The sequence below is a fragment of the Physcomitrium patens genome, chromosome 11 (assembly GCF_059467195.1).
Source record: "Physcomitrium patens ecotype Gransden chromosome 11, ASM5946719v1, whole genome shotgun sequence".
NCBI classification, from domain to species: Eukaryota; Viridiplantae; Streptophyta; class Bryopsida; order Funariales; family Funariaceae; genus Physcomitrium; species Physcomitrium patens.
The window spans coordinates 13,179,330-13,205,904 of record NC_143420.1 but is presented as its reverse complement, the minus strand read 5'-3'; the positions used below and the strand labels follow the sequence as shown (position 1 = coordinate 13,205,904).

At 37.5% G+C, this 26,575-nt stretch overlaps 2 protein-coding genes across 4 annotated transcripts; one reads left to right on the top strand and one right to left on the bottom strand.

The window, feature by feature from the left end:
* Positions 1–7,131: 7,131 nt before the first annotated feature.
* On the top strand, positions 7,132–9,757 carry LOC112288397 (F-box/kelch-repeat protein At5g15710). The gene is made up of 2 exons (XM_024532520.3): positions 7,132–7,839; positions 8,029–9,757. The coding sequence occupies exons 1-2, from the start codon at positions 7,833–7,835 to the stop codon at positions 9,258–9,260; spliced, it is 1,239 nt and encodes a 412-aa protein (XP_024388288.1). The 5' UTR covers positions 7,132–7,832; the 3' UTR covers positions 9,261–9,757.
* Positions 9,758–18,773: 9,016 nt separating this feature from the next.
* On the bottom strand, positions 18,774–26,491 carry LOC112288650 (anaphase-promoting complex subunit 1). 3 transcript variants are annotated; one of them, XM_090254348.1, is made up of 4 exons: positions 20,175–26,491; positions 19,717–19,839; positions 19,022–19,120; positions 18,774–18,913 (listed from the first exon to the last, which is right to left on the bottom strand). In XM_090254348.1, exon 1 carries the CDS (start codon positions 26,366–26,368, stop codon positions 20,597–20,599), a length of 5,772 nt encoding a protein of 1,923 aa, XP_090110474.1. In that variant the 5' UTR covers positions 26,369–26,491; the 3' UTR covers positions 18,774–18,913; positions 19,022–19,120; positions 19,717–19,839; positions 20,175–20,596. The 3 variants fall into 3 exon arrangements, with proteins under 3 accessions (XP_090110474.1, XP_090110475.1, XP_024388840.1); XM_090254349.1 differs by lacking the exon at positions 19,022–19,120; XM_024533072.3 differs by lacking the exons at positions 18,774–18,913; positions 19,022–19,120 and having other exon boundaries at positions 19,359–19,839.
* Positions 26,492–26,575: the final 84 nt, after the last annotated feature.

Genomic DNA, 26,575 nt, shown 5'->3' with positions numbered 1-26,575 from the left:
AAATGAAGATATTATAATAGTTAATTAATATGATGGCTTTCTTCTCTATCACAATATTTGTGATAGAGAAGGTCTTCTATCCAGACTTTAAAGATAGTTTGATATAAAATCTTTAGTCTATCAAAGAGATGTTATGTTTGTCACTCCTTACTATTTTTCATAAACTACTAGTTATTTATATAGCCACCTCTAGGAACTCACTAAGTATGTTCTTAATGGTAACCAAGGTTAAGACTCTCAACCTTATGGAGCATATGGTATTGAAGCTTAGAATTTAGGAATACGAGATGCAGGTCTTCCACTCAGACTTATGCAAAGTTAATATGAGAACTTTTTGAGTGATTATTGATTAGCAACATATAATTTGAAAGAAGCCATAATCTAAATTGTAACCTATATCTACTCAATCTCCCACCTACTTTTACATAGATTCAATTCAACTGAAAATAATCAATGGAAATTGCTTATCTTCTATGAAATAGGCTACAATCTTATGTTTTTGGATGTAATCAAAGTCTTGTTTGATAGTATCTTGGTCCACCTTGACTTCTATTACATTGTAACAAAGAAGAAATTTGATGCACTTATGTGAGTAACTCTTCAAACATACCTCTCCTTACACTATATACATTGGATGGATTTTGTCGTTTCTCTCTATATTTGTAACAACTACAATAAGCTCTGACTTGATATCATTCTCTTATATTGCTTGAGTATGGCCCCTATCACCTTCAGAATATGTAGGAGCCACTAAAGTGTGGACCATTTTAGTTCGTTAAGAATCTATACAAGATAATTTTTCTTCCATAGTCTCAAGATCTTAAAACTTATTCAATCCTAAATTCTAAACATCAATCCCAAATTGATTGGAATCTCTAAATCTTCTTTACTGAGGTCTAGAAGATGAATCTCTAGGCATTTCTTGGAGCACATCATGAGTTGGACTACAAGTTACACTTAGTCACAAAAGATCTATGATCTGTGTAAGGAGGGCTTGTCACAAATGTGAGAGCTCATTTGGTGCTTCATTGCCTAATGTTCTTAGTTTGATTTAACAAAATTCTTAACAATTAAAAGTACTTACATCCAAAAATATAAATATAAATATATAAATTAAGATTAGTTAGCCATAGAAATAGCAAAGCATAACAACTTTGTTCAACTTGTTTCCTAATGATATGTAGTGGCATTTGATTCTAAAATAAATTATTTTGTATCTCTAATTTAATTCTTGCATGAGGTGGTTTTCTCTTATAAGATTTTAGTTGTTTATGGCTTTTTGATCTTCTATAGAGAAAAAAAGAGTTTTTTTTTTTTTTTTTTTTTTTTTTCTTCAACAACATGGACCCTAAATTCAAACAGGTGTAATCACTACTATTACTAATTGTCATGTCTATCAATGTTCAACACATTGAAGTTGGTAAAGGGGGGAATTATTTTGAAGCAAATTGGCCCTCAAGATTCAATTTTGATCTTTGTTGTTAATGTTAATATTGGAAATTATTTACTTGCAAAAAAACATAACAAAAAAATTTTGGATAATTTTTAACCGGATTATTAACAGTCCTTAGTATTTAGAAAAGAAGGCGAACACACAAGAAAACAAAGAATCAACCTATAATTGTGAAGTTGTGGATATGGCCAAGACCTTTGTCTTTGAACTCTGTTTTCAACAACAAAATGAAAATGTGGTGGTGTTCCGGAATTACAGGAAATGTTTTGAATTCTCATTTCTAGAAATACCATTTTTTTTCTTTCTTTCATGACCTTGTTGAAAGGAATCAAAAAAATTATTTTCTGTATTCTTTATATTAATTAAGATCGCTTCATTTGGTACGATTCCATATACTGCAAGCAGAGCCACAATTCTCTCCCTCTACATTTATCTACTTATTTATTTCTAAGTACATGTTTTCCTTCATAATTCAGGCTATCCTGGAATGTGGGCAACGAACTTTCTTTTGCAAAGGTCAAGTTTAAAAATAGAAACCATCATAGAAACCTATATCAATGCTTTTGAAATAAAGATGGTGTCTACTATTCTATTCATGCTTCTATACTCTCTCACTCATTTGATATATGTATATATATATATATATATAAATACCAAATAAACAAACATGAAGAATTTACTTGAGTAGTAGATATGTTCCATTTTCAAGGTGAAAATATGCCATGTTTGACGTGAATTCATGTACAAAATAAATAAATAAAAGTTTAGTATGATCTCAAATTGCCAATGCTTCATATAATTCTGCTTTAATTTAAAATAAGATGAGATATTAAAGTAAGATATACAAATAACCTTACTATTAACTCTGTAATAATGCTAGATTGGTTGAGCGAACTTTGCACAAGCAAAATATACACAAATTTGTTCTTTCAAATTCATTGCAAATTCCTTGCAAATTCATTGATAAATTTTCTGTGTATAACATTTCATTAAAAAAATGTAAAATATGCGTGTTTATTTTTTTAATATACCGAATTACAATTTTGATCTGAATATATATTTTTCTTTAAATTCAGCTTAAAATTACTTGAGTTTGGCTAGATTATCAATGTAGTGAATAATACTTTGATCAACATGTAATCAACATCAAATACCAACATGCTTTCTTAAGCTTTTCATTTTGTTTTATGTTGTTCGTTGTCTACTATAATAATTTTTGTAAAGAAAATAACATTGAAATTGTACTGCAACAGTATTTGGATACATACGTACATATTTCATCAAAAGTAATTTAGATGTCAATATTAAATTATAATAGGAATACCTATCAAATGTCAATAAAAATAAATGTTTTTAGAAAAAAATTAGAAATACTCTTCATGTATAATTCTGTTACTATTTTTCCATTACACCTTTATGTGTATAATACACAAAGACATAACCCTCGTAATAATTCGTGATACAGTGAAATTCTTGTGATAATTTTACTGTAAACTAAGAATCTAAAGATGATACAAAGCATTTAAGAGTTTTTGATGCAAATCAAGATAGATATGTTTTGTCAATTATCAAAAAGAGATGAAAGATACATTAAATTATTCTTAAATAAAATAAAATAAAAATCTTCAAGTAATTTTATTATAGAACTAATAATAAAGCATTAAACTTGAAATTTCTCAAATTATGGTTTTAACAAATAATTTGAAGTTAAAGTTAAAAGCAATTGACTTGCCATTGCTCTGGCAGTCCTTCTGGTCTTTAAATTGATTTATTTTCAAATCTGTAAAATTCAAGTGAGTCTGATTTTTTTTTAAAAATAAAATATTTGTTGTATTCTTTCTACAGTGTATATATTAATTCCTTTGAAATCACGATTTCTAAACAGAAACCCAATTGCACTTTCCAACAATATTTATTTTCAAAGATTAATACAAGCAGGTGGCAAAACAAAAGCTCTCTTTGTGGGGTATTCATGGGGGGAACAGGGACAGGGAACACTGTTCCCCATCATGGTTCATGGGCATCCATGCTCTCTCCATTGAGAACATGGGGATATCCAAGGCAGGGAAGTGTGTGAGTGTTCCAGAGTATGTGGAGAAACCGTGCTGGGAATGGTGCTTAGTACGGTGCATACTTGGTACAGGCACCCATTCATTCAACACTGGACTGACTGACTGAAGCACTGAAGCCCCATCATAGCCACCATTGCGTCCTGCCACACCGCATTTGGGCCCCTGGAAACACACCAGGTCCCCCATTAGCTGACAGAATAGTACAAGAACAAGTATAGAGAAGAAGAAGACGAAGACGAAGAGTATGGCATATGGTTGCCTGCCATGTTCCACACGGAATCTGTTGCACAGGGCTGCTGCTATCAATGGAAACAACACCCACATGCTGCATCAAATGATCATGATGCCAGCTTCTTTCACACCCTTTGTTTCTGAGAGGTTAGAATTTGGCATGTGACACATTTTTTAGGGTTTTGTTTTTTTGGATCGCATGCCCATACTTCAATCTCCTCATGACCAAAGCCCTCTCATGGTCCATGTGCTCCCCATATTCACTTATTCACAAAGCTCACCTCCACTTCCATCATTTTTCTTCATACAATCATCCATCAGCTCTCTCTATTTCCACCCCCTTGTCCACTCTTTGCCATTGCTGTGTTTGCCAAGTGGGTGTGTGGGGACCATGGGAGAAGAAAAGAAATAAGCATCCAACATGTTCCAATGATGGATCAATCAACCACATAGCTTCCAAAAGACAAAAAATATTCATTGGAAATTCAAAAAAATATTAATAATAATTACCTAAAGATACCATCCAAAACAATACCCACAAATAAAATAAAATAAAATAGGTACTGAATGTTGGTGTCAAAGGTATGTTCAAGCAACTTTCTGGGAAATTAAAAGAGGGAAAGTATTTTTCTACCAACCATTTGATAACCTAAAATTTGGATAGAAGCCATTGTGTTGATGGCCAATCCATGTCAAATAAATTTCCTAAGCCCTTGGGGAAAGCAAGAGCATGGGAGAAAGAGGAGGGGGCTTTTGAAGCCACAAGCACAAGTCCAAGCCAAGCACAAGCAGTGGGAACCGTGCCATGGCTTGGAGAACCCCATTGGGAGCGTGCGCACGTGCGTGCGGGAGTTCCATAGGATTCCAGGGCTAACCCTAAAAGCTAAAAGCTAAAGGGAATCCCGGACCCCCTCTTCTCCCACCCACCGCCACCCCCCCCCCCCGAGTGGTAGGCAGGGAACTAGGTTCGGGATGGGGTTCGAGACCAGGCCCAGTACCAAAGCTGGTATGGTACGAAGGAGGAGTGTGTGAGATTACTGACTGTTTGGTATTATTATTAAATGAAGTGTGTGTGTCCCCTTGCCCCCAAACAGGACTTCCTGGTTACAGTCAAGCAAACCAAACGACGCTTCAGACCAGGCGAACGACCAGAAGGACGAAGAAGCCAGAATTGGGCAAACTGGAGTTCGCTTACGTGGAGATTAAAAATATATACACATAGAGATATTTGTATTTATAATTTATATCCCTCGTCCTTCACTACTTTTATCTTTCTCTTTGTATTATTGCCCCCCCCCCCCACTCCTTCCCCCAAAGGCTTAGGAAATTTATTTATCTACCTTCCTAGCTTGTATGTGTAAGTATGTGTAAATAAGTAAGTGTATATAAGTATGTGTGATTAAGTATTTGTGGGTACACAATTCATAAGGGGGGGGGGGGTAGTGGTGGTGGCAGTTAAGGAGGGAGGTAGGGAAGGGACAGGAACAAATCTGAATGAAATCCAATAATACTTGGCTGATTCCCTTTTGGAGTTTTCATGGGGATGGGTATTAGTAAGCCATCAACAAACTAAATAAACATACTATACTGGGGGGTTGTATTATAGGGATTGGTCACTTGGGAATAAATATATATATATATATATATATATATAGAATTTCATTTCAATTCATTTATTTTATTGTTTTATTCTTCATCTTCTTTCTTTCTACTTTTACCTTTACGTTTACGTTTTATGGGGTGGAAAGCGAGGTCACATACAGTAGAAAGAGAACATCAAAACAGGGTATTCTGTGATTTAAAACGATCCAATATTAGCCTTTCAAGTTTGATGCTGCCTTGAATGGAACCAGATGAATCTACTAAAAACACACAAAATTAAAATTAAACCAAAAAAAGAAAAATAAGAAAACAATTGTGGGAGGACACTCCATTCTGGGCAGCTAAATTTGTGTTCTAGGTCTGTCTTAGGTGGAAAATTGGAAGCACTTGAGATTTTTCCGGATTCAAATTGAAAACACAAATAAAAAATATAAATCTATTAATAAAACCCTTTCTTTTGTTTAACTATTTCCACTATATTCCCAAAGCCTTTTCAAACCCAGGTTTCCCTATTCCAGCCATTTATTTTCTCCTAGGCTTGTTGGATTTCATGGCGGTGATTGTGCAAATCTCCACGTAGCAAGTAGTGAGATTGGCCGGCAAATATAATGGGAAAAAGATATAAAGAATTCTATGTAAGAATCTTCACTGCAAAGCCTTTGATCCAATTTCATTAATTTTTCTTAGTTGCTATCCACATGAGGTGGCCACCGAGAAGTGATTTCCCAGTAATAATAACCCAGCATATATGTAAAATTCAATTCAATCTTAACAAAAAGAAAAAAGAAAAACTTCGATGTCTATGAGTTCTTAAGTTGGCACCCCTCCTTCCACACAAATGTGCTTGCATAGGATTCTTCTGTTGTTCAAACAAATAAGTAAATAAGATTTTATCCTCAAATTTCTTGAAGTTAGAAAAATGGCACTAGATTTTCTCATCATTCCATAATAAACAATCTAGATTGACTATACACATGTTTTGAACACACACACACACACACACACACACACAACACTATTGCACAACATTTGAAGAAACCAAGAGTCAAACCTCCATCATCCATTTTCCAGAAAAGAAAGAAAAAAACAACAACCAAATAAAAACAAATTTACTCAAGCATCTTCACCACACAGACAAATCAGCAATGATGCCCATGATACTAACACCTGTGCTTCACGCCAAATTATATATTCATTTTAATTTTTTCTAAAATTGTTTCTTTTGTAATACAGGTATTTAGATATGTAAACACACACATGTGGGTGTTTTTGTGACTTAGCGGTAAACTTCCCCTTCAAGCTTCTATGAAGAAAAACAACACAAGTAGACATGAAATGGTAATCTATATATATATATATATATATATATATACATATATATACACACACACACACACACACAGAGAAATGGAAGGAAAAGGGGGAAAAACAAACATTAACTAACTACCGGTGAGGAAGGGAAACATTAACTATTCACCCTGCGGCTTGGCTTCCTGGCTTTGCTGGCTGGGTTGCAGCAGCAGCAGCAGTAGCCCCAGCCTTTGCGAGGTTCATCCTTTTCCTTTTCCTTCCTGAGTCAATGGAGATAGCGACGATGGTGATAGCAAAGCCTCGAGCTTTATCATATATTTGTTTGTTTTTATATTTATTAATATCTATCTCTGTTACTAGGTTTCTGTCTTTGTAGCCCTGCTGCGGTGAATACTAGCCTGCTCGCTACATCGCGCACTATAAAGCAATCCCATCTCAGCACTACCTCCCTCATCATCCCACTCCCTTGCCCCAGATCCCCCCCTTGCCAACAAACTCAGACTTGTTGCGCCACCTCCACAGCTCACCTTTGCTTCGTAAATTGATGACGATCTCCGCGTCGTCGTCGTAGTTGTTGTTGTGGTCGGTACAGACGTGCTGTGTTAGTGCTGGTCAGTCTGTTGTGATAAGCGTGGTTGGGTTTGATATCGGGCTGCGTGGACCAGTTTGGAACGGCGTGTATGTTGTTTGGGATTGCAGTGCAGAGGGCGAGAGAGAGAGGGGTGGGGTGGTTTGGTAGAGTTCACGGAGTTTGGAGTGTCGGACTGTGGAGTTCGAATGTGAGCGGTCGTGGTGTAATTTGGTAGAGAGTTAAGACAAAAGGGTCCGGAAAAGGGAGACTCAAGGAGTGTGCAGTAATATCAGGGATTTTGAGAGGAGTGAGTTGGGGTTTGGAGCGACTGCTGCTATTTTCCTGGTTGTGTCCAGATGAGCAGAAGTGTGTTCCTGGAGTGGTTGTGTTTGATGATTGCCGACCAGCCAGCTAGAGTTTGATTTTCGGAGAATTCAGACGGATCCAGACCTCAAGATCTTGAACTTTTCCCCTATAAATCCCTTGGAACTACCATAACCCCTGATCGGACACGCAATTGTGCAAATACTCGTGTCAGTTACCTACGCCACAAATTCCTCCACGAATTCTGCAAATATTTCAAACTGATACAATGCCTGGTAACATATCCAACCTTGTTGCACCCGGAACAGTTCCCACTAGTTTCAATCTCCAGTACTAATCAAGCGAAATTTCACAATGTGCGTTTCAGTCAATCTGTGTGCTACTTTCAAGAAGTTTTGTTTTCCTTCTTCTGGTGTTGGCTAGTGTTGTAACTGTGGCAGTGCTGTCGGTTTTTTTGTTCGCAGGGATAAACATCAACCTGGCGAATCCGTCATTGAGTACCAGCCTCATTGAGCTGAATCAACAGCAATTGTGGATGGACCCTGACCTGTGGGGTACTCTGCCGGAGCCCCTGATAGAACTTATCCTCGCGTATCTCCCCCTCCCCAAGCTCCTGCAAATGCGATCCCTTTGCAGGAAGTGGAATTGTCTTTTGCAGTCGCCCAATTTTCTCGACGCACAGCGCCGCACTGCTGCGCAATGCCACTTCTATGTGGTCACGGTCTCCGAGCCTGCTTTCTCGGCGTTCTCATATTACCAGAAAGGACCGGAGCTTCACTACCTCCGCAGCTCCTCACTCTACTGCCACACCTCGCAAACTTGGTTCAACTTGTCTCTGAACTTTCTTCCATTCTCGGATCTATACGTGACGTCCGTGGGAGGCGGATTAATCTGTTTCGTGGCGTACATGGGCAAGTCCAACGTCACAACCCGAGAGGTTGTGATTGGAATCGCCAACCCTGCAACCCGCACTTGGAGGCTGCTCCCCCGGTGGGAAGACAACACCGTGTGCCGCAATCTGCCAAATTTTGTGGCGATGGTGGTGGACAATTTCACCCGCCAGTATAGAGTCGTGGCGATAGACTACGACAAGACCTGCACTTACATGTACAGCTCGGTAAGCATGTCATGGGCGGAGAGCAAAGACGTCCCGACGCAACACAACTTTCCTTACTACGATCGCACGCCGTCACAGGCGGTCGTGACATCGACGAACAAGCTGGTGTGCACCACGCAGTGCAAGTCCGGCGTCTCGATTTACGACATGGACACGGGGCTGTGGGATTCTTACGAAGTCCACCTGCCCGGAATGCACAGCAATGTGCACCTTGTGCAGCACCGAGGTCGCATTCTCATGATCAGCAGGATCATGAAGGCGAAGTACGAAGGCTCCGACAGAGTGCAGATCTCGGAACTCGAACGCAAGGATTTGCGCGTGACCAAGGCCTTAGACGAGGTGCCAGTCGGTCCTTCCAAGCACTTTTTGGACCACTTCAAGGTGTGTGATATTGTTGGACCCAATGACGACTCACAACATGGCATGTGCTTTGTCTCTGTGATCACTGGCGAAAGGTGGGTATATGACTTGGAAGGGAGGTTCTGGCGCATCATGCCCAGCTGGCCCCGAGCGAGGAGCAAGAGCATGGCAGCTTACGGTGGGTTCTCGATCCAGTTGCGAGTCGACATACAACCTTGAAGACACACAGTTTCATCTCGAACGATAGGTCTCGATCTCGAGATCGTTTCTCATCATCGCAACAAATCGACATTAATCTTCCACCATTACTTTTGTAAAAAATTGCCTTTTGCCTCGAGAAACCTAAAGATCATTTCCAATCTGACATTTTATGTAACGATTAGCTCTAGGTTGAAGCCAGAAGCTGGTCGATTGTCTGAAACTGTACAAAGGAGGTTAATACTTACGTCTTCATGAAGGGCTACTATCGTTAATGTGAGTATAATGCAAGTTATAATGCGGAGTTGTCAGGTGTAGATAGACGATGTCGTGGTCATCTATCAGACTAGTTGCAACGAAACCAAGTATTTGTAGCTACTGTTCACATTCCGGGTCACTCATTGCAAGCTTGAGTGATGCAATCCACCGTGTATAGACAGTTCTGTTTTTGCTAACTTGTTAATATTTTGATGAAGATCCCTTACTATTGCAAGGGGGCCGTATCATTTTAAAGATCATTTCTGAACTGTACTGAGAATGTCAGGCTCTCTGGGCGTGTGCACAATGCGTAACAGTGTGTTGTTTTTGTAATTATGAACACGGTATGTCGCTCATTACACTCTGTGCATTCAGAGGTCGAGAGCTAATATTGCAATTTCCAAATTGGAGCCAATTGCGCTCGCACCCGCTCAGCTGGGCAAAGTGCCGCCCACATTCCAGTCAGCTATTTTCGGATAAATCCTGATCGGATGCAGCAAGAGAACGATTCATTGATTTCGTGGCAATAACAAACCCCCGTGTGTATATTTCATTCGGTACCAGCTTCTGTCATGGTCATATTTTATTGTCCAGTTGAGGGGGGAATTATCTGTTTTGTAGTCCACCACCATAGATTTAGCAGCGAGCATAATGTGGGCGACTTCCGAGACCAGTTTTCTCGGCGGTACAAAGCTGGAAGATGCGAAATGCCTTAGAGTGCTCCTTGAAGTGCTCTTGAAGCTGGTGAGACCACTTCGTTATTATCTAAAGAACCACCAGAAAAAAGGCTTGTGTAGCAGCCTCATTGGAAACTCACCCCCCGTTTGACTTCAACACCATTTTTCCTTGACTGAAATCCAAAGAACGAAAGTGTGCACCGTTCAAGTAACTTGCAGCGAACGCTACCTACACGACCAAGATTCAATCACTCTGCAGTCAGCTCCAGTTGTTCAAGAGACCACCAAGCTCAAGTCACGCTATCAATAGGCATTCAAACCCCCGAGGTGACTCATCGATGCTCATGAACAACGGCGCAGAACGAGACAGAACGCGTCTAGAATTACCTCTCCCTCCCTCTCCTGGAATTTCTGAGCTGAGTTCATCCGCGGCCAAGTTTCAAGTCCATTGATCGCTATCACTCCAACCAGTCCTCACAAGTTGCAGTGGTCTAGTTCTCGCATTGACTTCCGAGCCAGCGTCCTCTTGGCACAATCTTCGACTTGTGGGTACCGCCGAACTTTAGCACAGACCTCAAAAACTCTCTGCAACAACACCACATCTGATCACCGGAACCGGCACCACTGAAAGCTTCGACATCACCAAGGCAGTGTGAGAATGGCCACTAACGGAGCTTTGCTTCGTTACTTCATGCTAGTAGTCATTCTAGAACACCGTCCATACATCACAGTACTGAAACAATCCCTTCAAAACTTCGAGATTACTGCATGAAAATGAGTGTTCGGCCAACGCTTTGCACACACTATTTAGAGAAGCTAGTGATGGAGAGGGGCTCACTTGCTGTGAGTTCTCTTTAGTGCTCTGGGGTGGAGGTTGTTATGTGCTGGAGAATCAGCACACTGGGCTTGCCATGAATGTCAGAACATGGTGTTCTGTTGCTGATCTAGCACGCGACCATGACAATTCATTGTTGAATGTGTGTTGTTAGTGTTGTTTGTTTGTTTGTTTGTTTGTTTTTTTTTAATATTGTTCTTTAATGCAGGCTCTAACTATGGATTTTAGACTGTGTATTTTAATTGAAATAGTCGCACAAGGGAGATAGGGTTGTAGAAACATTGTTGAGTAAGATGTGACATGGTTGCATTGGTATTTTTTTATTCAAATAGTTTGAGTAGTGGTAGGTATTGGTGAAATAACTATTTTGCCAAAAAAAACAAGTCATCTTTCACTTTCAAAGTTGTGGAATTAGTATGACTCAAATGGAAAAATTAAAGATGTGTGAGTATTAAATCCTATTTAATGAACTTTATTCATGACAAGTTTATTTATTTATTTACCTTTTTAATTTATGGTTTTTAACATGATAATTATACTATTATAATTTTTAATATCTTTTCAGATTTTTTAATTATTTTTTAATTTTTATTTTAAAAAAAATCCTATTACATTCAATATATAACAATTATATTTTCTAGAAAATGAATTGATATTTTAAAATAATAAGTTTTTTTAAATTTTAGTTTGAAATTTTAAAAATTAAAAACTATACTATTCAAAAAAAAATTGTAAATATGAAGTCTCCACAATATAGTCTAATTACACCTAAATTGCATTAAGGACATATTATGTTTGTATTCATACCTATTATTTATGATATATGTATTATATATATATATATATATATATAGAGAGAGAGAGAGAGAGAGAGATTTATAATAGATAGGTTATATATTATATATAATAATAATAATAATAATACTAATATTATAAATAAAATAAAGACATATAAATGATAATAATAATAATAATAATATAGAAAATAATTCTACAAAATTATTGTATATGTGATTTTTTTGTTTAATGAACAATTTAAATCCATCCATTATCTTAAAAAATATTAAAAAAATATAATTTTGTAATAACAATGATTATTTTTCCAAATATTAGACATATTTTTTAAAATTTTAATATTCAAAATATTAAATTAAAATTACATTACTTCATAATTTATCTACATTTTCTATCAAAAAATAGAAGTAGATGCAACTTTAGATTCTGGTGTGGTCTATAATAAAATATTGCTCCACACATAACTTGCTTATAAAAATTTTGATACAGGATTTTCTAAATATGGGCCTAAATATATCAAATTTTATAAAATTGATGGGCCATGCCAAATCTTGTGTTCCAATTATTTTTCTTTCAAATGTAGGAATTGCAATAATAGATCATTAAATATTAGATCATAAAATTCAAATATAGATGGCTTATAGGAATTGTCTAACATGTGGTGCAAAACAATGCTTTGAATATAAGTTTCCATCATGGTCTAGTAGATAAAAGGTGGTGCACTATTGATTGATTGATTGATTGATTTTTTTTTTCTACCCATGGTACCTTGTTTTGCATGCCATAGATAGATATGTTTTTAGCAAAAATACCACTTTATTATTTAAAATCAACTATAACTCCACAACTTTACTTTAGGAATTCCAAGCTTCTTAATAATACTATTGTGATATATTAGAAATAAGATATAAATAATATTTTGGTATAATTTTATATTAATAATTAAGATATAAAATATTTTAAAATAAATTATTACATTTTTTCAAATAGAAAAATAATTTAATATATATATATATAGATATACAAATTTTTTTCTTTTTTCCACTATATTAAATAATTTTAATGTTGTATACAAATTTTTATGATAATATCTAAATTAAAATAGATATTAAATATATATGTACTTTCTTAATGCTAGGGTGTTAAGAATAAAATGACTTTTTAATTTAAACACTTGGTTTTTCTGAGGAAATAATATGGATTTGCAATTTGGAGTTGGAGCTGGTTTTGAGAACATATAAGTTCTGATGAATATATCTAAATAAGGTATAAGTTTGCATTCTAGCCTATATTTAATTCAAAATATGACTTTTCACCTATTTTTGTGGTACCCCTTAGATCATGCATATCATTTTGAAAAGAAGTGCAATATATGTATGTATGCATATATATATATATATATATATAATCTTCTACATTGCAATAACTATAAAAATTTGCCATATTTACAATATTTAGTTTTTAATTTTTTTTTACTGGGCCATAAGGCAAATTTCATTTTTTTTACATTTTTTACTTTATTTTTATTCTTGTATAGTTTTGTTCACAGAGATAAAGAATTTTGCTTATCACATGGTATCTGAATTGAATTTATTCTTTATTAATCTGTGCTTATATATATATATATATATATATATATATGATCTCTACACATGCTTATTCTGTGTAATTTAGACGCAGATTTTCATCTCACAACTTGAATAGTTTTTAAAATTTCAAAATATTTATTGAGTCTTATAAAATTTGATTATTTTTTTTCTATTATTTATATTTTTTTAATATTCCATATATATTTTTCAATGTAAATATGATATTGAATTTATTTTTCGGTTATTTGATTTTGTTGTTTCAATGTTTTAAGCTTTTATTTAATTTACTTCAACTTGAATTAATTACATTTCGAATTTTTAATCACTTTAATTCATTTCACAAAAAAGCTAAAAAATATTTTTAATTTTTTGATTTTGAATCTTATTGACATCTAGATCAACTTAACAATCATTCAAATTTGTGTTCTTCTTTGTTAAAATTCACCTTATTATTTCAATGAAACTTGTTTTGGTTCCCTATCAACGGTGCACAGTCTCTACATGCCTTGACATCTTCCATAATTGCTAATCATATTAATACAGTTCTTTATTATCTAAAGAATATTTGTATTACAAATATGTATAGAAGTCAATTTCTTTAAAATAATTTTTTTAGAACTTATTATGATATATATATATATATATATATATATATTTTATACACATACACACACACAAATGATTGTAACAATATAATGGCAACCCAAAATTCAATATTGAAATCTGTTGATTTGTGAATCAACCTGCAACTCCATATATACTACTTGTATCTTATATGCTTTGTAGTAACCAAATATTCGATTTAATAATTTCAAAAATAGAAAATAGAAAAAAAAAATTCAACAAAAATTTCAAGCATGAATTTTATTTATATATGCAAATGTGTATATGTGAGTAAAGATATAAATACAAACATGTACCATTTTTTTCTTTAGAAAGAAATCAAACAAACAACAATAATTGTGCAATTCTAAAATAAAGAGAAGACAATAAAGAATCTAACATGGAAGCCCCACATGGGCATTCTCATGCCCTTCCACACTTTGAAGGGTGACAATATATCCCATTATTTATCTAACAAATAAGCCATAAATGAAATACTAGGGACCAAATTTAAAATATTTGTAGATTAAATAAGAATTTTAAAACACAATACATATATATATATATATATATATATATATATCATAAAGAGGTTTGAAGTCAAAGAAATTCTACATTGGAGCCCAAGGTAGGATGGGCGAGTTGGTATAATCCTCGTTTTGCATTTTAACGCATTTCAATGATAATCCTATGTTGTGAATTTTATTTGATTCTCAACGATTGTAGCTTAATCCGGAAGAAAACATGGAAAGATGATGTGTCATTGAATGGTGGGACAATGTGTGAAGTGATATAGAAATGTTAGCCTCCATCCATCTTTGCATAAATAAGTCCTTTCATGCTCATGGGTTTTGGAACCCAATCAAGCGTGAACATGCTTCAAGGAATTTAGAATTGCATATTCCCAATACACACTTTCTAAATTGTGCACTTTCTGAATTTTTCATCGAATACGGTGCGTAAAACATTAATGGTAGCATATTCCATTTGTGTTGTCACAGTGAGTTCAACTTTGTTCCCATTCGTTTGGTTTATGAAGTATTTCTTCCTTTTTATGATTTTTTACATTTGTTTTTGAAGAAAACTTAGACAAGAGCACATAAAATTATTATAAAAATATATATTATAATTTTTTTGTTTTGATAACAAATATTTAAGAGTGGTGTTGAGAATGTACTTACTATGTAGATGAAATATTGAGTATAAATTGATAGACTTGGTTTTGGAATTGTGCAATTACGTCAAAGGTTATTCACATTAAAACATAAACACCACATAAAAAAGAATGAATAAAATAGTTATAAATATATATATATATATATATATATAATCCATGATGTAATCATGAAAGTAACTTTAAAAGCGTTTTATTTTTCAAAAAAAATATTAAAATAAATAATGTTTTAGAAAGATTTCAAGATAACTTTTTTTCTTTTGCAATCAGCTTGGGAATCCATAAGTAAGAAACTGTATATTTTCCTTTGAATAATATATACCTTTAATTTGTGCACGCCCCATATATTTTTTTTAAATAATTCTGTTTTAATCAATGATGGTTTTACAGTTATTCATTTTATACTTGGATTATTCCATTTGTAGTTTAGATTTGTACCCTCTAAAACATTTTATTGTTCAATCTTGCATGCATTTTTGTCTAGTATGAGATATTTTGAGGTCTTTTATTGAAATTTTAACAGAAATTAAAAAGCATCTAAACCTTGACTTGATAATTGAAAAAACAGAATATAAAAAAAACTAATAAATATGACGGAAACTGTTGAAGGAACTAATAGTTCCTATGTTCTGACACATGTAATCCGCAATAATCATATCAATAATTTATTATTCATTTTAAAAAAATGTCAGTTGTGCATTCACTTACATTTATAAGATAATAGATTCCTAAAGATATGTCTTAAATATTAATAAACGATTCAATCACGGTAAAAAATAAATTATCATTATTGGCATAAGAACACTTGATTATTTTGGCTAGGTAAAAATTTGTGCAAAATTGGGTTGAAGATATGACTGTGATATCATAATTACCATAAGTTGAAATAAACTAATAGACATGATAGAATAAATTTAGAATTGTGAAAGCTAATTTATTGTTTTAAAAATTTTCAACTAAGAATTGTTAATTAATGTTTATGTCTTATTATTCAAATACATATATTCAATACCAATTGAAAAGAAATTGAAACATTGAAAGACATCAAATTGTCTTTAAAACCTTCATATATATTTTTATTATGTATAGGCACATAATTTTTAAAATTATATATATATAGTAATTTTTTATAAATAGATAAAAACGATGAAACATTCAAAATGATGATAGCAAGAGATAATTGCTAACCATTGTTTTTCTGAAATACATCAATTCTTGATTATTTTTTCACAAAGTATTCTTAATCTCTTAAAAATTACAATATTTTTAAAAGACTTGTAACTTTAAAAAATCGTTTCTACTAAAGAATTCTTTAACTCAATATTCTAAAATACATAGTAAATATTATTAAATAATTGTTTGCATCAATTAAAAAATATAGAATAATTGTGAAGTTTGTGCTCAAGTAAGATATATATATATATATATATATATATATATATATATACAATATTCTTCCTAATAACTAATCTCCCAAAAATTAATCAAAAATTTGAGAAACAATTCTATTCTATGATAAATAATTAGTAATCTCTACTTTTTAATAATTAATTGATTTTATTTATTTTATAATTTAATAGAGATAATTAATAGGGGCCACATGGCTGGAAAGACTATGTGAGTATATGTGATTGGAAAAGGCAATGCCACATTGCCACGTAGCAAGGTAGAAGTGAGTAGTTTAGATTATACAACCCTTGCAAGAATGATATTTATCTTGCCTTTAATGCTCCACCTTTGATGATAAATAACCTTTGATAATTAATCATTTTTTTTCAAGAGATGATATTAATCAACAATCAAAATATTGTATATGTATAGATAGATGTAAATAAATATAATCCAAAACCATGATAAATGATAATCATATTCTTTACATTTTTTACAAAAAAGAAAATGATTATGCATCCTTATTTTATTATCTATAATAACTTTTTGCTATACTTTTTTATAAAATTTTTAAGATGTATTTTCTTTTGATTTTCTTTTTAAAAACATAGAAATAAAAATAAAAATCATACATAGATTTTCTAAAACATTGCTAAATACAATCAGTCCTTATTATAGTAAATCTTGTTAAAGTCAACTTGGATTGTAGTTAACATATTTTGCAGGTCTCATTCTACACCAGCTACACTATACTTCACCATATAGTCAACTGCACTAAATAATCAATAATTTCTTCAATCAATCTCTATTATAAGAGTTGATTGTATATATATATGTAATTCTATAATTACACCAAAAAAGCATATAAAAATATTATTATTTAATTTTTTTATAATATAGATTTTATCAGTATATTTTAATAATAGATAGTTTTAAAATGCTAAATATGTCTATTATCAAATTTATATATATATATATATATATATATATATAACTCTAAAGATTTTAGAATATAGGAAATTTATATTTAATTTTTAAATACATTATAAAGTAATTAAAATTTTTAAATATATAATAAAAGTAATAAATCAATTATCAAATTCGAAAATATTAAAAAAAATCTTTTGAATTTTTTATTAAATAATCAAAAAATTAAATTAAAACTTAAAATTTATAAATTTTATTTAAGCAATTTTAGAAAAACAACCAATTGAGCTTTAAAATATAAAAATACATACTTAAGGTTATTTTATGTGCAAAAAAATAATTTAAATCATACTTTTTATACCTATATCAACTAGAAGAAGTATAATAATTGTTGTTATATTTAAAGACTTAGATTGTTGCATTGCATCTAATATTTTTTAATTTTTTCTTTTAAGTAAATAACGTTATTAGTTATTATCAATTGCACTCCATTATTTTAATACATTACATCGTCCATTGTGATACTCTCGCCCTAAAAAAATTACTTTTTATCACCTTGCAACTACCTGCAAAAGTAAACATACTAATGTGTTTTGAATCTACCCAAACTATTAAATTTTGGATGTGCAGCAATTTCAAATATCCCTCCTACTCTGAAGAGTATCAAATTTGGATTGTTCGTGTAAGAGGAGCCAGGTAGTGTCTCCCTGGCGGAAATGACAAAGGAGGAAGAAAAAACTGGACTAATGGAGAAGGCTTACGTGAGAGTTACAAAGGTGCCTTGTGCTCCACTAATGGTCGTGCGGTGTACAGAAAAGACAGGCGGGGTGGCTATTTTTGCTGGAATCCAACATTGTTAACTGTCGTCATTTGTGTGCAGTACCCCACATTCAGCCTGGCGTCACCAGCTTCACTAGAGAAATAATTTAGTTAAGCAGGGATCTGTACTGAGAGCGACCTCGGAGGGAGCGGCCCTTGATTTATGGTAAGCGTATGTGATTCCTAGCAGGAAGCACGCATCTGTTTGTCCTGTCCTCAGTGCGCAAGTTCCTCCACCTAGTGTCACCTGTCGGTGCTAGCCTCTGGTTTGCTTTTAGCCCCCATTTCCCCCACTTTGTCCTTTGCATCTACCTTATGCTTTGCAGATTGGCAGGTGGCTCGAATGATGTGAACAGTTTCGATGTTGTGGGTGCTGCCAAGGGGCTCGTGCTAGGCTTCCAAATTTGCTTTCAACAAAGCAAAACTTAAGCCTCAAATGCCCAGAATCTGCATCTCACGAACCAAAGATAGATTTTCTTTTATTTTCTATTCTTTTTTGGTAGTATTTCGAGCAGTGTGCAATATCTTTTTTAAAGCTATTTCCCATGAGTCCGCAAAGTCCGGCTAAAGATGACCTTGTGTATTGCGTGTGCATTCTCCAACATGTCCTGGAGATGCACCAACATGTTTAGTTCTCATCTAAGATACAGAATCTGGTCTTGGAGTTAGGAGGCAAATGCCAGAGCCGTGCTGAGCAAGTAGAGTGACAATTTTACCAGAACATCCCCGTAATAAACAATGCAGTAGTTTTATCCTGAGTTTCCCTCTGTCGTTGCATGATCATAAAACGTTTAATTCGAAGTTCTTTGCAGTACCTGGTATGAAACACAAGCCCAGTAATATTATTCTCCATTTATGCGGCATAGCCGAGAGATATCATAGTAAACAGAGCTCATATACGTTCTGAAATGAAGACCCACTGCAGGCCTGGAACTACGTGCAGCTAGCATTATCATTCAGTGTTTAAGCAGATCGGGTCTAAAACGTTTAAAAAACTAAAGTTAACTCCACAAAAAGTAGAGTATGTGACAAGCAGAGTTGAATAGAAACTGCTCTGTTGAAAACGAACGATTTAGAGTTCACCAGGAATCACCACCGCAATTCCAATTAAAAAAGATCACAATGTTCCGACCCTCCGATCAGGATCCACGAGGATCACGGAGTATCCCCCTTCAGAGATTCCAAGGAATTGCAAAAGGTAAATAACACCGTACATCTACAAAATATCTGGTAGTAAATGCTGGGGTTGTAATGCTCAAAGGACTAGAAGACACCTAGTAGTTTTGGTTTTTATAACCTCAAAGGAACATGTGCGAAACAAACAACGGCAGTAGTACCTCCATGCCTCAGCTTCACTAAAAGCAACGACTATTAAATCTGCAAAACAACAGACATCTGCCTTCATTCCTACCTTTCTGATCAGATTACTGCCGGAATTGATTACAAGCATGCCACACTTCCGCAAGCATGGGGACTTTCCTCTTTCCAAATACATGGTAGATGAGAAAGCACTGATGAAAACCTGGAGCTAGATCTGCAAAATTCAGAGAAGAAATTTATTACCAATCTGCATACTTTCAGCGAAAGAGGAATATCCTAACATCTGCAGTTACCAAAAAAATCAGAGTAAAAGGAATTGATAATACAACAGACACCAATAGATAGGTTGGTAAAACTCGTTGGAAAGAACATTTTATGAATCTGCTTAAATAGCCAAATAATCGGCAAATCAGACATATATGAAAACCAGAAACGGAAATTGATAATCAGAATTTTCAGATCAAAAAATACAAGCCACGTCTGGTTGAAGACAAACTTGCAACAGTCACATACTCTCAATTCAGAACTCTTTCAGTAAGCAAGTTCAACCTGCATGCCATGATCGGTGAATCATGCTTCTTTACATTGTGATCAGATCTGGTTGCCTCGGCATAAAAATAAATCCCTGAAGCAGCATGAATATAGCGCTCCTCCGTATAATCGCCCAATCACAATTCATAATTGTTGTTCGTCCCTTCTGCCTTCTGTGTTGTCTAGAATCCGGTTTGATGAACGATAAGTAGGAAACATGCTACCACATGTGGTCCAACGCTCTGCTCCACAAATCTTTCCCTAGTTTTCCATCAAAATAATGTGATACACAGGTCGAATTGGGCCATAGGGAAATTCACTTGAACCAACAACACGATACAATACCTGTCTCTAGTCGAGACCTCTCATGTGAGCTCGGACTTCTAAGCTTAACCATGATATAGCTTCAGAGAGCGCTGCCCATCACAGGCAGTGTCATTCTACCTGAATTTAGCAAGAGAGAGAAATGGCAAGCACTCTGAAATCCGTAACAAGGCTGGCAATGGCGTGCTGGGTAACGCAAGTCCAAGCATCGGAAGAGCAGAATGCAAATCCGATTGCCTGGTGTTCAGAAAACCCGGAACCTCTAGAACTAACTGCTGGAGCACAGAGGCTACACGCTGTGGCTGAGGGATTCCATACCAACAGAGGAAACATGAGAACATTATACTGCAAACTCTTGTCCCTAGACCTGATGTTTTCTTCACACCATGTTCTGTTTGTGTTATCTGCTTCAATGGGAACTGCCAGGTATCAAGGTAAGAAAACAGCTCAGAAAAGTAAGGCTTCATTTCTGCATCCTGAGCCTCAGAGGATGAACGAAGAGGGCTGTTTAGAACATCATCCACCCTTTTTGCAAGTCCAGATAAGAAGGTGCGTTGGACAAGGGGCTTGCCCTCTGCGCTTTGATCTATGTTGTCACAATACGCCATTGCAACCTTTAAACTGTATATTGATAGAGAGTCGCTACAAATGCCGTTTGCACTAGTTCCCCTACCAGTGGCACGATCAATCAAGGCCTCAACCGAAGTATACAGTGCCAAGTATGTCTGCAGTAAAGCTGGACGATCAGTGCTCACAGATTCATATAAAGCTTGTAAACAGAAATTGTCGAAATCCCCACTAGATTTCTTGTTGTCAGCTCCGCTGCAGAAGAGTTGAGCGAAAGCCAACATGCTGGGATCAGCTGAGAATGTGCTCACTAGCTGATCTACTTCAGAAAGCTGACTTCTGCCAGCTGCTCGTGAACAATTGTCATCGCCACTTTTATGAATTGCTCGAGAGAGCAAAGATCGACAACCTATTGGATCGTCTGCATACGAGCGCGCCCCTACTTTACGCTTCACATACAAAATACCCCCATCAAAAGGACCTGATTCCCCTGGTTCCCACCATGGTTTGTCTACAGCCGGCAGCTCAGTATCCTGCGGCCAATACCGCGGACCACAAACTCGCACTCGCTTCAGAAGATACCGCTCTGGAAGAATACAAGGTGTCACCCGGCTAAAAGTAGTTTCACCATAGTGTGCCGTCTCCTTCAAGGTCATTTCGATGGGTACATAGACAGGCAGTCCAGTGTCCACATCAACAGTTTGCAAACAGCGCTTTTCTGTCGCCAGAACATACAAATGGCGGAATGCCTGTAAGTGACATCGATGGTCATTAGGCGCAGTTGGAAACCTGGGATATAATGCAATCAGTAGTGCAGCTACTGCACCGTTGTTAGTCGCAAATGTAAGACCACCTCCACCAAGAAAAAGGAAACCAATGGCCATGCTTATGGCCATCTGATTCCCGAATGTGATACCATCAGCATCTGTTCTTCGCCTCAAGAACCTCAAGAGCCTGAAAGTATCAAGGTGGCCTGTGCCAGCCATGACCAGGCTCAAAGAAAGCACGGCAACATTGAGACATGTCTCAAGGATATTACGGTCTACATATTGACGCCTATTATTAGGGCTTGCAGCAGCACCATGTGGAACTGCTGCACGCTTTTCATTCATAAAATAGAGAGCGTAATGTCGTAATGATTGCCGAGCTTCCGCACTGGATGTCCCTGCATATCTCAGTCCAATCGATAAACAAGCTCCAGCAAGAATGTTAACGTGTGCTTGCGCAAGAGCTTCAAGGTCTGCATCAGCGTTAAGGGGTAGCTCAGGAGAACCTTCCTTCGAAGAAACTAGAATTGCCTCCTTCACGATACCAGGTACCTGAGCCTGTATCCATTCCTCTGTTGGCTGCACACTGTCCCATAAAATCAGACTCCGCGCCACTAATCGTAACAATATGAAATCAGGTCGAACATACTCAAGAGAAAAATGGGTATCCGGAATGGCCAGTCGAGCTGCTACCACTTCACAATTGGTCTTCATAAACATGAGCCCCAGAGCAAGAGTTGCACCCGGAGCAGTGACATCCAAATTGACGGTTGACCCTTCCATAATTTGTGTTTGGTCGTCAAAAGCTCTCGACACTGAGTTGGTACTACTCACGGTCCCATCAAACCTTCTTTGCCGTTCATCAATAGTATCACTCCCACCAGAAATGTAGTATCTCAAGCGATCTTCGATGTGAAGATCAGCTAGACCCCAGGCATCCCTTCCTCGACCTAAAGTTACTAGTCCTAAAGCAAGACCTGCCGCAAGAGCATGCCCTTCCCTGTCCAACGCATTATCACCAACAGGCTTCCGCCCAATCTCCGCAAGAAGAATTTCCGTGGTTAGACGGTGTGCTGAGCCTTGGTACAGGAGACCGACGGCCAATAATGCTGCAGACTGCACGAGGCTTGGCAACTCCAGTTCTGGATAAGAAGGGGGATGACGAGCTGGAATGTGGAGATACAACATTTTGGAAATACCAGGGTCCATGGTACCCCGGTGAGCGGCAGACATACCCAGGAGTACACCTACAGTCGTTGCCTCATGCTCCTGAGAAAGGTAGCGATAAACATCGGTCGCAGCAAGCACACCAAGATGCTTAAGCAACCCCAGAGCCATCAGCAAGCCCGCGTGTGAAAAATTTGGCTCATCAGGTTTATTATAGACAATCCAGGTGCGAGAGATCTTTGTCTGACCTGGAGCAAGCCTAAGACCAGCAGCGACACCATTATGAAAATCCGGCCATGAAGTTACATCAGCAAGGTTGGCTGTGTTTGCATCCAAATTCACAGTAGCATCATTTTGCGAAGGAAGGCGTCCTGCTAGTATCAGTTTTGGTATGGGCAGAGCCTCTGTCAACATTGCACTAGATGTGCCTAGAGTGAAAGCTCCTCGTCCAAAAGGCAATGCGGTGGTTCGTTGAGCTAATTGCCATAGTTGTGCCTGCTGCAGAGCAACAATATCAGGGTCACTCACATCTGGTACATTATTTGTTCGCACCGCCACCGGCTTTGATGAACCCAGCAACCGCCGCACTTCATTCAAGCGAAGATCTCGACCAAAGCGCAGCGGTGCTGATGTGGTGGCCATGTGCTCCATACCATCAACCAACTGAGGATCTACTCCAGCTGTGGTCCCATTGGCATCTGCAGTATCATTTGGATCACTAAACCCAGGAAGACTGGAGATAGGTCGTAGATGTGAAGTGTAAGGGGCTGCCATCGAAAGATAGTCGGGCTGCTTGGTTACTGTCCCTGACTCATCCATTTTGAGATTCTCGCCGATTTTATGCGATGTCATATGTTTCAAAGGCCTTGCTACATGAGTGGAAGCTAAATCCTCACGGCCAATAAGAACATACGCTTGAGCTGGCCAGTTTCCTGGGGGAGCTTCACGACATCTATCCAAAGCATGACGCAATGGAAGGGAGACTCCAGGGGGAAGACGATCTAGCTCGGGTAATCCGAAGCCTTCAGCTACCATGGCAAGCACTGTGCGCTGCTCTCCAGTAGTAGCAATGCCTGATGAAATGCTAAGTTGCACACCTGATGGTAGGCGCCCGTTCACGACTTCCCCTCCAGTCAAAAGATCATAGAACCCAATCACTCTGCGGGACCAATCAACACAACTAGCCGTCTCCTTGGTGAGTAAACCAGGCAAACTCTCCGTATTCTCAGCTGGCCGATTGCCTTTCAAACATTTCTCAAGCCACTGAAACAGATTTGGAGGAACTTTTCCATTGTTTTTCAGGCTCACTGATTCTGGTAGGATCGGCAAAGGCAGAACAGCTAGGGGAAAGTCGCGTGAGTAGTGATCGACGTATCCCATTTCCCCGCTCGCTGCTGCCAGACTGCTTAGAGTTGCTCCCAACTGCCAAAGCTCTCGCCAGCGCAACGTATCGAGCTTGCAGTCTTCATAAACAGCGTGCAGAACTTCAAGAATTTCAACCATCACCGAATAGTAAACAGCTGTCTCTGTATCAGCGTTATCTGTAATAATGGGTCCAGGCAATGGGAGAGTCTCCAGAATGCTGAAGTTCTCCTCCGGCATCAGAGCTGGGTATCGCAAAGCTGCCAAATTGCTTTGATGCATACTACTCTGCAGTAAAAATTTCCATGAAGATGGATCGTCCTTTACCGGCTTGGGAGGGGCAAGGTCTTTAGGAGGAAGTACGTCACCAGGCATGTCTCTAATAATCTCCGTAATGAGGCCAGAAAAAGCTGCCCAATCCAGGTCGGGTTTTCCACTAGATTTAGCCGTTGTTACACGCAAAGCATCTACAATTGGGAATTCTCGCTCCAGCAATCGGGACAACAGGTATCGGTACAGAGCGGGACGAAGACCTTGGGATAAAGCATTCATGCACAGAACAGTTATAGCTGATGAAGGGGTCAAACTGACTGCACATCGGTACATTTTTCCAGATTCCGTCACCACATTGACACGACCTTGCACTGGATCACAGAGACCCACTATTTTCTGAGCTCCATCTCGCCCACTGCTCGTAGCATCCGACGGCATGGAGGTTGAAACAGAGCCCTTGCCTGGAGGTCTTACTTTGAGAGATTCCAATGCCGAGATGGGAAGGAAGTAGCGGCATATATGATACCGACCTATATGAAGAAATAAAGTACCATCAGGGGACAAGGTCAGAATATCATACGCAGCAGAACCCGTGCTTTTCAGCCTCGGGCGAGTGGCAACGATCGGGGCAGCCGATATAGCAGTGATATTCCATGAAACCTCCAGCTTTGATTTATCCTGTCCATCAGTGGATAGATCTGAACTATGAAGTCGAAGGGCAAGCAATTGCTGCGATTCCGCGATAACAAGGCACAACAATGGCACCCCATCTTCATCAGTTGCCATGAACACCTCTCGGGCCTGCTGCTGTCCGCCCTTTTTGGTCCAGGAACGCTGCAAACTAATACTCTCCATGATATCCCACGCAGGCGCACCTTTCAGAATGTTAGACTCGGACTCTGCAGGCGCAGCTTTCACTTCCCACACAGTATGTTGTCTCTTCGCTGTATGGTATGTCACAACATACGGAACTGCAGTACTACTCCAAATTATTTTCTCGTCCATATCAGACAACAACCTCGTCTTCGCCCCTTCTTCAACCCTAACCGGGTGCGGCATTTCAAGAGGATGCTGCAGATAGAAAAACGAAGATGTCGGCCTAACAGGCAGAGTAGATAAAAAACTAGACCGCCTCGCACTAGAGCTCCCCGCCGGCACAGGAGAGATCACATTATCCCGAAAACCTTCACGAAGCCAATCACGAGGATGGATCGGCGACTCCATGGCCATGGAAAACGTATCCGAGCTCAATCTCGGGGTCCTATCCGGCCCGCGTTGCAACAACAATCCACACGGAAGCGGCCAGATTGCAGAGACTCGGCAATGCAAGGGCACAATGTGCATTTCACCGGACGGCGTGTACGTGTTGATGAAATCCGAATGCAATACACAGAGCAACGGCTCCCGCGTATCGCTCATCCGACACCACTTCGCCTGCACGATAGTTGCATCGCAGCTGAATCGCTTGCGTACCTGATGCCCCGCGCTCCACACCACCGTGTTGTTCTGGATATAGAGCTCCTCATCGTGGTCCCAGAAAGTGACCCCGATCGCAGCCTGATCCAATCTCCCTCCCTTCCCGCACACCGCATCCGCATCAAAAATTGAATACTTCCCTCGGAGGTCTTCCTTGCCGCTGCTCCCAGCGCCATCGCTCCCGCTTGGCTCTGCGACCTCGTTTCCGTCCACAACCTCACGTCCATAAGGCTCGAACAACCCGAGCAGGCACAATGGCCTACGAGCTTTCGGCATTGTGGTGAATGATCCCACCGCATTCACAATCCAAGCTTCGTCGCCATAGCCATGGCTTGATTTGCTAAACCTCACGAGCTTCGAACCCTTCCGAATTAGGGATTGCCGCGACGTTCAGAATGTGGACGCCCCTTTCATACAGACATTGGGGCCATTCGAATTTTCTTTCCCGTTTCTTTACTGTTATTTATTCTTTTCAATTTTCTT